Source organism: Elgaria multicarinata, chromosome 1 (assembly GCF_023053635.1).
Source record: "Elgaria multicarinata webbii isolate HBS135686 ecotype San Diego chromosome 1, rElgMul1.1.pri, whole genome shotgun sequence".
NCBI lineage: Eukaryota > Metazoa > Chordata > Lepidosauria > Squamata > Anguidae > Elgaria > Elgaria multicarinata.
In genome coordinates this window covers 195,874,212-195,887,728 of record NC_086171.1, presented here as the reverse complement: position 1 = coordinate 195,887,728, position 13,517 = coordinate 195,874,212, and the positions used below count along the sequence as shown (strand labels likewise).

Sequence of the window (13,517 nt, the reverse complement as noted above, 5' to 3'; positions counted from 1 at the left end):
AATATCTTCAACTTCAATGTATATTCGTGACTGTAGTTTAAATGACAATAAAACAAACATTTTCATGAGACATAGATGGTCATTACTATGCACTTAAAAGCAAAGCAACTACAAAACTGCATCATGACTTGTTTGAGACTTGGGGCATGTCTACATGAGACTTATCTTGGGGTCATCCCTAGGTCATCCCTCTACATCCACATGACGCACAGGGGATCCCGGGAGCAGCCAGGGACAACCCCTCCCTTTTTACAGGATAACTGGTTGCACACTTATCCTGATTTTGCCCACGGTCTCGGGACCGTCCACAGCAGCTTGAATATTCACAAAGGCACTGGTGATCATGTGAACCATTCCATTGGGTACTTTATTTATCCCTCAAATATTTCATATCAAACTAGCTGATATGCCCAGCATTGCTTGGGTCCATGAATAATGTTTATTACATTTATTTGATAAATAATAAGTTTCTCTGCAACTTATTCATCTTAGGTTGGTTGTTCTTTTTTAGTTTGGTTTAGTTAGTAAATTGTTTTGTTAGAATAAATGGAAAACTGTGTTAATAAGAAGTGTATTTTAAATTAGAGCTTCATGATAAACCACATTTTTTGTTTTACCTGAAATGCCTACACCTCCCATCATGCCTTGGCTGGAGCAGCTGTCTAATCTTCAAAAATAATCAGGACACACACCCTTTCTACCAGCTAAAAAAGATGCAAACTTAAGAATATTTCAAAATACACCCACATTGCCAAGACATCTGAATAACATATAGTAGGGAAGCGGATCTCAGTGGACGCGGGGAACTGTTGTATGCATATGCTCTGAAGCTATTATTATGAAAAAAAGGAAAGCAGCCAGAACACAGAATACTTTATTGGCATAATTTACTATATTTTCAATATCTCCTGCAGAAGAAATTTTATTTATGGAACGTCCTGAAGGAATAATAGCAATTTGTACTGGTCATGACCATGAGTCATAGTTTGGTGACAAGTGAAGACTCTTGGGAGTTCCACCCAAGGCATGCTGAGAGTTGTAGGCATAAACCTCGGACTTTTATTAAATTCTTTAAAAATATTTTAAATACAAAATTTCAGGTTTTTAGATTTTTCAGGTAGATTGTATAGCTAGACCTATCAGCATGCCAAATTTCAAGTTTCTACCCGGCCCCCTAAGATATATGTCTGTGAGGTAATCATCTTAAAGTAGCAGGCGGGGGCTAGGCCTGTGAATTAACCTTTAAACAAATTAAATTCATTTCTCTCCCTCTCTTACCCTCATGACAGCCCTGCAAGGTAGGCCAGTCCTAGGCCTGTGAGGTAACTTTAAAACAAATTAAATTAGTTTCTTTTCTCTCTCCAGGCGCTCTCCCTTCAGGCCCAGGATGGCAAGCCACTTCCAGGTGATGGCTGCCAAAGCCTCATAAATCTTCCCTCCCACCCAAGACACGCTGGGAGTTGTAGGCATAAGCCTTGGTCCCTGAATAACGTGTTAATCTTTGAACACTGTCTGAGGTGTACTGAAAAAAAACTGGAGAGCAGGCCATCTTGGTTGTGGCACCCTGCTTATGGATTTCTTTTTCCCAGGCAGGCTTGTCTAGTGACTGCATTAATGGCTTTTAAGTGTCAAGTGATTTTTTTATTTTTTTTAAAAAAATTCCAAGGCCTTTTAACTTGAGATTTTTTAATGCTTTTTTCTGTTTTAACTAAAACACAACATTCCAAGACAGATGCAAGAATTACTGAATAAAGTTTATGATTTTTATGTAAAAACCTGACTTTACTATTGAAACAGAAGAGTGAATGGAGGAATGACTGATAGCTGAGGCTACAATAGAATGGTGGGCGGGGTTAGTGGCAGTTGGAGAAAGTCAGTTAGAAGGCAAACTACTACACCTCCCAGCATGCCTTTGGCGGCCCTCAGGTGTCCATGTCCTCTGAGAGGCGCTTTCCTCCTCTCATTGTCAATGCTGCTCCTTGACAGAGTGTCCAGGAGTAGCATCGCCAAGGAGGGGAAGTAAGTGGCTCTCAGTGGATGTGCCCAGCTCTGGCCAATCCTGCTGGGACTGCCTTGGCCTGCGCTTCTCACCCACCAAGTGCCTGTACTGAAGGGCCGAGGGTGGGCTGGGCACTTCTCCCCCTTTGTCAGATCTGTTTCTGGGCATGCGCAGAGTAGCTTCTCTTCCTCCTTCCCTCCCTCTTAAGTGTGAAAGCTGTGCATGTGCTTCCCTCAGTTTCTGAGAAAACAACTATATCAGGACATGTCTAGAGTTTGGCCTCTCAAAGACACACTGTTGTATCTAGTTATGATTTTAAAACCACACATGTAGTCCATTTATGTGGGTTGTTTCCTTTTATGTGGAATTGGGTTGACTGACTTTAGGAATCACAATGGCCACCAAAGGCCAGTAAGGCTGGCCTCCCACCCAAGGCATGCTGGGATTTGTAGGCCTAAACTTAGGTTTTTATTAAATTCTTTAAAGAAAAATACATAAACCCCCAAAATTCATGTTTTTAGATTTTTTCTGATCCATGTACACGAAGACTTGTCGATGAACAGCATTAAAGCAGTACCATATGTAGAAGTGGGTAAACATTTTGGGACGTACGTGACACACATATCGGGTTTATAGGAGGTGCACTTGGACAAAAAAATTAACATAGATTATTTTTTATATATATAGTTTTGCTGTTTACTAAATACAAGTGAAATAAAATGCCCAACTTGATCTCTCTCTAAAGCATAAAAAAAATTCAATGCAAACTGATTTTTTTTCATATGCAAATTTACCGTAATTTGTATAGGGAAATTTTCCTATTTAACATTTCCATAAAACCCACATCACTAGGCCTGATATTAAAAACTCATTCCAAGGCACAAAAGTCTCATCCTTTCCAGAAGCACTTGCATGAAGAGAAAGCTGAATGTTTGGAGAGACTTGAGAAAAGGAGGGGAATGAGTATACTGCAAGTTGTCCATAACTTTGAACAAATTATGGACTTATCTAACTTTGTCTGTGAACAATGCTGTTTACCCCACTTGTGAAATTCTCTGTACAATGGCAAATACTGGCTACCTTACAACCCAGTGGGGATTTTTTGATATGCTATCAAAATATACCAGAAGCACCAATTTTGGAAATGCTATTTAAAGCAGCAGCTTCTTCTTTTTTTAAAAGCTACATATACTGAAAACAACAATAATGTCTTAGCTTGAATAGCTTGCTAGAATAAGTTGAAGAGATCCAGGAAAACAGGCACAAATAAATAGTGAAAGATCGCAAATGACATTGGTCCAGGCTTGCAAACTTTTCTGCTCTGGATAAGCTTAATTCATCTACATCCGATTTTCTCTGTCCTATCCTTCACCTACCTCTAACATAGAACAAAATTATTTTCTGTGTAGTGCACATGCAGAAATGACATCAGCAATTAATGGAAATTTGAGATCAAACCCTGGTTTATACTCTGGGTTTCTAGGGCAAGCACTAACTATAGTTTGCCAGTTTGAACAGGAATAGCCACATGTGGTTTGCCTCAAACCGGGAGAGGAAGCAAGAATTGTTCCTTGTAAGGAAGGGGAGGATTTGAGGCGTTAATCAAAAGGTCCAGCCCAATTCATCCACATAATGGTTTGGTATTATATCTGAACAATCCCATTCATTTTTAAAGACGCCTTTTAGGAAAACATTAACCCTGTAAGAGTTAATCAAAGTACTTAAATGAATCAAGAGGGACACAATACTTACAGGGGCTGACATCTCTGTACCTGTTGCGATTTTTGTTTTTGGAAAGTTTGGCCACTTTGCATGGAAAGTCACTGGCTTCATGTCGTATGTCCTGGAAGGAAACAAATTAAGACATCTGTACATGCTACCAGTTTACAAGGAGGAGTCACAGTTCAGTCTATATTGGGTGTTTTGGGGTGGATTTTTTTTTTTTTTGCTGGTTCAGAAAAACGACTGAAAGGTGTTGACTTAAAGCAGTACTTGATTCTGTTTGAAGAATTTGCATGGCAAATATTTAAAGGTTTCAGATTAAAGGTGGTAAGAATGGGAGGATCCAAACTCGTATTACAGCTCATTGGGAGGATTCAAACTTAAATTACAGGCTGTCAGTATATACATAGTCACCGAAAAAGTCTTTGGACAGTTTGAATGTTAAGGTAGAGACCATGTTTCATATGATATACAGCACTAAGAACCATTTAACTGCGAACACAAAATACATGAGTGGGCCTCATTTAACTGCAAAGGACTCAGTAAAGCAAGCACAGCAGCTAACCAGGGATATCTGCAAGCACACTGTAGTCCTTTGGTATCCTATAAACCACCGTTTCATAAATATATATTAATAACTAAAGGCTGCAAATGTTTGGTTGAGATAAGAACCCAAGTTTTCTTGAGTCATCAGCAAGCTGTGGTAGAGCTGCAGATGTCAAAAGCTCCTTTTGTCCTCGTTGCGTTCTGTGCTTCAAGGCAACAACATAGTTTCAGATACATCATAGAGCCAACAAGCATCTGCAGCAGCCGCTTTTCACTTGTGCATCTCAGAAATAATTCGACACTCCCTGGAAGTAATAAAATGGAAGCTTCTTGTGCCACCTCAATATAAATCAAATCCATGAGACGTATGACAGGAGCTTCATACAGGAAGTACACAGAAAGTACAAATTAAGGGAAAAATACAGAAGACATTGTGCAGACTAAGAAACAGAAAGAGAGAGAGAGAGAAGTTGCAGGATTTTCACTTGAGGCATTAACAAAAAACAAACAGGGATCTTGTATGCACAAAATGAACAGTAAAGCTCAGCTTTAAAAGGCCATCCAAGAAAATTAAACAAAATGCTGGGCCAGACTGCATCGTTTTCACTAGGCTTGGAGTGGAGCCATTTTTGATTTATTTTGTTAAATAAATAAATGTAAGACAATGTACATGAACGCCACCCAAGTTCACTTTGTTTTCCTTTGTCTTTAGACATAATAAAGATTTAGTGCCAGATTTCATTTGTTTTCACCCCTCCAAGAACACCCATACTGTGGCAGACTATAGACAGCTCTGTCAAGTACTGAACTTACAAGTGGTCTAGCATTGGTGTGTGCAGAAGACAGACTCCCAGATGTTTCAGCCTTCACCGCCTAGGCCAAAATGGCCAATGGTCAAGAATGCTGGGAGCTGGAAGTCTAAAACATCTGGAGATCTACTTTCTGCCCACCTTTGGTCTAGCAAACCATTACAGTTGAGTATATTGGGATTGCTATATTTCTCAACAATGGTAAAATTAGTTCTCCAGTGTCAGAAATAGTACTAAAGGAAACTGTGAAACAACCAGTACTGAAAAAAACTTCCCGGAAGATGTGAACTACTATCGGACAGCGGCTAACATTTCTTTCCTAGGCAACGTGCTGAAGCGGGTGATTACTGGAAAACTCCAAGCACTCTTGAATGAGACTCATTTTCCAGATCCATTTCAGTTTCAGGCATGGTTTGGGGATGGAAACTACCTCACCGAGCTTTCATCAGCTCAGCCCCCAGACTTTGACTCACTTACCCATGACATGGACCCACTTGATTGCGGATTTTCATTTTTTCTTTTTCTTACTTTGACATTTACTATTGTAAATCTGCGCAAATCCCAGGCACAATTTGCACAAATTAAGCGTATTACATCTGTAATTTGTGCCAATTACCCAAATTAATTATGTAAATTTGTGTAAATAAGCAAATTATGGGCGATTTAAACAAGAAGAGTTTCTGGATTTCAGGAAAAGGCCCATGGCTTGGCTCGCAAATGCAAGCTGAGCTGGGGCCTCTGGGGAAATCCTCCAAGCCCAAGAAGGACCAGTTTTCCTCTTGATGGCCGTCCTCACTTGAATGTGACCTCCAGGCCCCCATCTAGCTATCCTGGGTCTAGATGATTCTAATAAGCAGATTTTTTTATATATATATACTGGATAGAGTGCAGTGATCACCTTTTATAACTCACTATTCTCTACCCTTCTCCCTAATTAGGCAGCTTCTTCAGCCATTAACATAATATTTATGACAGTCAAAGCACAGAATTATGATATTAAAAGAGATCTGATATATTCAGGACAACTGCCGTTGCATACAGATGAATTACAAGGAGTGAAAATAAGACCTAGTGCTCAATGAAGTGGTAGTTTTGTGCCTTGGAGGTACCAATTCCAAGTCTGCTGCTGCAGCTTACATTAAATGGGAGAAGTTGTGGCTTTGCAGGCAGTATTTTCTAAGTGTGATCCCTGGCATATCCAGGTGGGGCTGGAAAAATTCCTGCCTGAAACCATGGAGAGTAGCTGGCAGCCAGTGTCGACAATACTGGGCTAGATGGGCCAAGTCAGCATCTTAAGAATATAAGAAGACCTGGATCAGACGAAAGGTATATTTAGTCCAGCATTCCATACACTCTGTGGCCGACCACGGGAAATCCACAAGCAGGACATGAGTGCAACAGCACCCTTCTGCCCATGTTCCCCAGAAACTGGTGTCTCTGATATTGGAGACAGCATATAGCCATCAGGACTAGTAGTCATTGATAGCCTTCTCCTCTAAGAATTTGTTAACCCCCTTTTAAAGCCATGCAAATTGGTGGCCATCCCTACATCTATGATTGAATGTTAGTTCATACAAAATAAAACAAAATCCTCCATATAGGAAATCAGATGTTAGGGAAAGAGATTCTAGCCTAACCTAGCCTAGCTTTCCCTGTTGTGTGATTTTGTTTTGTTTTGAAGAAGCATTCAAATTGTACAAGCCCTCCGTTAGCATTCTCAAGTTGTACAGCCCAGGCATAAGTTTACCACATACCTCCATTATAAACAACCCATTACTCCAAGAAAAAGGTGCCTTTTAAAACATAATGTCAAGTAGCAAAAAACAAGAAAGAAGCAACTGAAGTTTTCCCATGTTAAAATACCCATGCAGTTTGTGTGGGACACCAATAATCTCATGTGCTTGAATCATTTAGCTATGGTAGCTTGTGAACTGGAAAGAAACTTGAGAATTGGGAGGAAGAAGCAGCTGAGAGGTGACAGATTGCTCTTCCCCACCCCTAGTATCTTTCTAGTAAATCTAAATTGAATAGCTTCTCGTTTCCTTCATGAGTAAGAAGGCTGCTTAAAGCTACAGATCAGGGATCTTTAGACTGAGAATGAAGAAAGCAGAAAGAGGTATTCAGTCACCTCTCACTTTTGGCTGAAGTTTCCAGACCCATCATAGTGGACTGCCAAGTTCTCGTGAATTGCTGGTGTAAAATATGGTATCAATTCATGTGACAGATCTAAAAAGGTCTGTCAAGTTGGGAAATTGCCCATCCTCCACATTGGTGCAATACCTTAGTGCCTTGCGGTGTTCAGTTTCATCTCCCCTATTCTTAAATATGAAGCCACTGGAACAGTTTGTGTAGAGGAGAAGAAAATTCCAACAGGATGGAAGGGTTGATGGTTTGGGTGCTCAATACTGATGATACTTCCCTGGCAGTACAGCTGGAAGTACTTTTGGATCCAGCAGTGATCCTAGAGTGTTATTTTTTTGCTCAGTGTCCAAGAGTGTATCCTATCAGGTCTATTTCATATGCGAGAAAGGAATGAATAGGTGTAGGGTAACACTGGCTCTGGGCCTGCCCATGGCTGGCATGTGTCCTTGGATGGATTCCCATGAGGGAATAGGGCCCTCAGGCTGAAAAGGGTCCCGCACCTCTGTGCTATAGTTTACTTTTTACTTGCAGGGGGAAAAAATTCCATGCTTTGTCCAATCTGAAACTTTATTTTGAAGAATCAGTATTTGCCTCTCATATTAGATAAACTGACAAATTAAGCAGACATCCCATATGCTGGCTGACTTTATATTGATTCAGTCATTTGCCCTAAAGTGGCAAAGATTTGTAAAATGAGATTACAATAATCATGAAGCACTGTAAGGAAGTCAAGTCCAGTTTATTTTATATACCCCTTTTCTGCTATTACTGCCCTTAAAGTGGATTTGCAATGGATATAGATATAAACGTAACAATTGAACTCATTACAAAAATTGATAAACCATCAAATCAATAAGTGAAAAATTTCAAGAATCAATACAATATTCAATTCAAAACAATCCGTTAACTAGAATCATAAATGCTACAATGGCAACGTTAGATAGAAAGTCTAGCAAAGACCCAGCCATAACAAAAAACAGATGAATTCAGGATACTGAATCGCAGTACTAGGAACTACATGTGTACGGGTAAAGATTCAGTCTGAAGTGGCGAAAATGCAGATGGTGGTGGTGGAAATCAAACCATGTCCTTAAAAGCTAGCAATCAGAATGAAAACATTATGTGGCATATAAGCGAAGCAGCCAATTACCACCCACCCCCTTCCACACAATACTGTTGATCAGATAAAGCCTTGTGTGAAGTTCTCAGGGCAGAGATAAACATCTTACAGAGAGGACTAGATAGCAAGAGTTTTGATTCTTGTAAATTTTAACTAGCTTGGCTGCGAAGTGTTGCTTTTTAATATGGTGGGGCAGTAAACAAGCAACTGTAATCTTACCGCTATATGACTACCCTTATAATGTGACTTTCCTAGAAAGCCCCTTGCTGATTCAGTACTACAGAAGTAATTTGACACGTTGTAGTGAAGCAACATAAACAGCAATTGGTCGACTACAGGCAATAAGCCAGGGTGCTGAAGTACACAGCCATCCGTATGCAAACTAGGTAGAACCGTTAAATCATCTCAGCACTTGGAAGAGGGCTTGTACGGAAGTTTTCCTCCCTTCTGCTCATCACACCATGTTGACACTATACAAGTGAGTGTTGTTCAGCCCAAAGTCTACCATCTGTGCCCAAGTTAGGACTGCAATGGGACACAGATGGGTTGCCAGCATCTGCCCTTCAATTCTGAAATAGCCCTTTACTGGAAACTTGCCAAAATCATCTGAGTATTGTCTGGAAGCCTTGTAAATTTTACTTCAGTTGTTTTTTTGGAGGCTGACAATAAGGCAATAGGAGGCTTGAGTCTGAATAAAATAAGGCATTATAAGCAATGTGTTTGTTTCAATATGATGTTACCAACCCTCCAGCCGATGGGATGGGGCAGGCTACAAACTAAAACGAATAGGAAAATAAGTAGATTTCAAATATTCTGAACCTAGCAAACCAACCCTTACAGATGCAAAATAATGTACACAATTAGCAAGTGCACGCTAATGAATCCTTGGAAACATCTCTGTGTGTACACACAATACAACACCCAGGTACTTTCTGCAACACTTACTACTTCTGATTCAGATCCTAACTATAAAGCATTGCCTACAGAATGCAATGCTATTTTTCTCTTTCCCACACCTAGCATGTTTTCTTCTGCTTCACTTGGTAGACGATTGCACAATACCCAGGTGGTCAACAGCCTCCCTACTGTGCAATTGTGATACCCGAAATAAAAGATAGAAACAAAAGCTGTCTGTTAAGAATACAGAAACATGATGCAACTTTCAAAGATCCTGGAGCGTGTGGTCTACTCTTGTTGTCTTGATTTTCTTTCTAGTAACTCTGCTCTGGATCCTTTTCAATCTGGTTTCCGTCCTTTGCATTCCACTGAAACAGCCCTTACTAAGATTATCAATGATCTTCTTACTGCCAAGTCTAAAGGCCATTATTCCGTTCTTATTCTCCTTGATCTAACTGCAGCCTTTGACACGGTTGATCATGATCTTCTTTTAGATTCCCTTCATGACCTTGGATTTTGCGGCTCTGTCTATAACTGGTTTGCCTCCTATCTAGCGGGTCACTCTCTCAGCGTGTTGGCTAGTGGCAGCTCATCTTCTTCTTTTCCCCTTTCAGTAGGGGTTCCCCAAGGCTCGGTGCTTGGTCCGTTGTTGTTTTCTTTATACATGTTGCCCTTGGGTAATCTTATTCAATCTCATGGCCTCCAATATCATCTGTATGCCGATGATACACAATTATATCTTTCATCTCCAGATCTTTCTCCTGATGTTCACGATCGTATCTCGGCATGTCTTTCAGATATCTCAGCTTGGTTGCTTCATCGTCGTTTGAAACTTAATATGGCAAAGACTGAATTGCTTGTTTTTCCTCCTAAACCTTCTCCTCATCTCTCATTCTCTCTTACTATCAATGATGTTACGCTTACTCCAGTCAAGGAAGCTCGTAGTCTTGGCTTTATATTTGATTCCTCGCTCTCCTTTAGTCCTCATATTGAGGCAGTAGCTAAATCCTGTCGTTTTTTCCTGTATAATATTGCCAGGATTCGATCATTTTTGTTTGTTTCTTCTGCCAAGACTCTTGTTCATACATTGGTTATTTCTCGGTTGGACTACTGCAACCTTCTTCTCACTGGCCTTCCTTCTTCTCACATCAGTCCGTTGGTTTCTGTTCACCACTCTGCTGCTAAGATCATCTTCTTGGCTCGCTGCTCTGACCATGTAACTCCACTTCTGAAATCTCTTCATTGGCTTCCAATTCACTTCAGAATCCAATATAAACTTCTCCTGTTGACCTACAAAGCTTTTCACTGTCTAGCTCCTTCCCTATCTCTCCTCTCTCCTCTCACACTATTGCCCCGCTCGTGCTCTTTGCTCCTCTGATGCCATGTTTCTCGCCTGCCCAAGGGTCTCTTGCTCGGCTTCGTCCATTTTCTTCTGCTGCCCCTTATGCCTGGAACGCTCTTCCAGAACATTTGAGAACTACAAGTTCAACTGCTGCTTTTAAAGCTCAGCTAAAAACTTTTCTTTTTCCTAAAGCTTTTAAAACTTGATTTTGTTCTGACTTTATACTGTTAGTTTTACCCTACCCAGTGCCTGTTTGCTTTCTCTTCCCCTCCTTATTGTTTTATCATGGTTTTATTAGAATGTAAGCCTATGCGGCAGGGTCTCGCTATTTACTGTTTTACTCTGTACAGCACCATGTACACTGATGGTGCTATATAAATAAATAAATAATAATAATAATAATAATAATAATAATAATAACTTACCTAACAAAAGCTATCACGATGCCTAATTTGAACGGCAAGCTGGAGAGAAGAGATCTACTCCCTTAAATCGGTACAGTATGTATTCAAAGCACATGTCCTCCAGTGAGCAGGGAGGACATGTGCTTTGAATACATAAGTCCCAGGTTATGTATTCATTATTATTATTATTATATTTATTTGTATCCCGCCTTTTGCCCAATGCTGGGCCTCAAGGCGGCCTTACAAAGTTTAAAATATACATTGGGGGGGGGGAGGGAAACAAAACCATAAACAATTAAAAAATACACAACAAAATTATAAGACATTAACATAGATGGAGGGCTGGATTATTCTCCAAAGGCCTGCTTGAACAAAAAAGTTTTAGCCTGCTTCCGAAAGCCCATCAAGGAGGGAGCCAGCCTAGCTTCCCCAGGAAGAGAGTTCCAGAGCACCGGAGCAACCATCGAGAAGGCCCTCTCCCATGTTCCCACCAAGCGTGCCTGTGAAGAAGGTGGGACTGAAAGAAGGGCCTCTCCAGAAGATCTCAAAACATGGGCAGGCTCATAAGGGAGAATACGTTCTTTCAAATAACCTGGACCCGAACCATATAGAGCTTTGTAGGTCATAACCAGCACTTAGAATTGTGCCCGGAAACAGACGGGAAGCCAGTGGAGCTGTTTTAACAGGGGAGTTGTTGTGTGCTCCCTGTAACCAGCCCCGGTCAACAATCTGGCTGCAGCTCTTTGAACCAGCTGGAGTTTCCGAACACTCTTCAAAGGCAGCCCCACTTAGAGCGCGTTACAGAAATCCAATTGGGATGTAATTAAGGCATGTGTCACCGTGGCATGTGTTCATAATCCTCCTCCTCCACTCCATTTTATCCTCACAACAACAACCCTGTGAGGTAAGTTGGGCTGAGAGTCTGTGACTAGCCCAAAGTCACCCAGTGAGCTTCCATGGCCGAGTGGGGACTAGAATCCAGATCTTCCGTCTGACACTTTAGCCACTATCCCACACTGGCTAAAAGGAAATCATGTACTTTCTAGGGCTGTGCATGCCCTCCCTGAACCGCTTCGAATCCCGATTCGGACCTTGCAGATCAGGGTCGAACTGGTTCGGGCCGATCCGGACCTCGGCCAATCTGCTCCATAACTGGATCCGGAGAGAGATCTGGAGGTCCGGATCAATATTTGGACGCCATTTTGCCCCCCCCCCCGGTCCCCATTTACTTGCCTCCGCGGCAGGCGCCGGAGGCAGATAAGTGGGGAACGGGGGACAAAATGGGGGCCAAATAAGCCCCCTTACCTGGCTTCGCCATCCGCCGCCCCAAAGGCCGCGGCGGCGGAGCCAGGAAAGCCGCCCTCCCATGGCTCAGTCGTTCACTGCGACCGACGACGGAGCCAGGTAAGCCCCCTCCCCTGTTACCTGGCTCTGCCGCCGTCACCGCACGGACTGTGGCGGCGGTGGACAGGGGAGCCAGGTAAGCTCCCCTCCCTACTTACTTGCCTGGTTCCAAAGCTTCGGACCGTTCCGAACCTCCCCCGATCCGCTCTGGAACCAGGCTTAGGAGGTCTGGATCGGCCTGCTCTGCTTCGGATCCAGGGATCCGTAACGGAGCGGAGCACACCCCTACTACTTTCTATGTTCCTAAAAGGGCTGGGCAGCCAACTTGCCAAGCCCTCCATCAATCAGTGTAGCCATGACAACATTGGGATGCATGTACTCCGCCCCCTTCATTATCTACGGGCCTCCATACCTCAGTTTCATAGAACTGCCCTCTCCCAACAGCTATGCACCTGTCTTGTGCATAAAGAACTTACAAAGGCAGATACATGCCCAATTATTCTTCACATACCACTAAGTTTTACTACTCTACTTCACTCCCAATGCTTCCAAAACTGGAGTACAGATAGCCTTTTTTTTTTTTTTTTTTGAGGTCGGGCTCGAGAATAGGGAAGTGCACAAGAAATGTAAAGTCAATGTAACTAAAATACTTGAATATCAATAACGAGACTAAAATATTTTTGCAAATCAAAACTGTGTATGTTGCTATTTGCAAGAACTCATGCCAGTAAAAGAAACCAACTCGTTATAGTATCAAGATTAAATCACTAATTCAACTATTCAGTTCGGATCCAGCTATACTAATACATTCCAGAGCCAGAGCTAAAACTGTCTATTCAAATCTATGACTTTGGTTGCAGCCCAATCCTAGTGTGTATCTGAAAACCTTGTCTATTTGGTTTCTTTAGTCTCAAGAAATACATCCTCAGGGAAGTCTGCCTAAATTCAAATAGCCTCTGGCAAGTCTGCACAAGTTTCAGATTAAGGCAGCGCAGGATGGGGGGGAGGAACAGAGCTATAGAGTTTCTTTTTTTTCCTAAGGACACATTCCAGGGAGGTAGCTGTGTTAACTGCTGCAGTAATCACAAGAAACAGTATTATAACACCTTAGAGTGCAAAGCTACGGAATTGGCGATCTATAAACAGAGGGCTCTGAGACTGCAGTCCTTGATCTATCCTAAACCATGCCTAT

At 41.8% G+C, this 13,517-nt stretch overlaps 1 protein-coding gene across 2 annotated transcripts in view; it reads right to left on the bottom strand.

Moving 5' to 3' along the window:
• Positions 1-13,517, bottom strand: part of PTPN1 (protein tyrosine phosphatase non-receptor type 1) — an 83,432-nt gene that overhangs the window by 22,809 nt on the left and 47,106 nt on the right. For both annotated transcript variants that reach the window (XM_063146270.1, XM_063146278.1), the window contains exon 2: positions 3,752-3,842. In XM_063146270.1, coding sequence (XP_063002340.1) covers positions 3,752-3,842 — 91 coding nt within the window. The remainder of the gene's footprint in view (positions 1-3,751; positions 3,843-13,517) is intronic.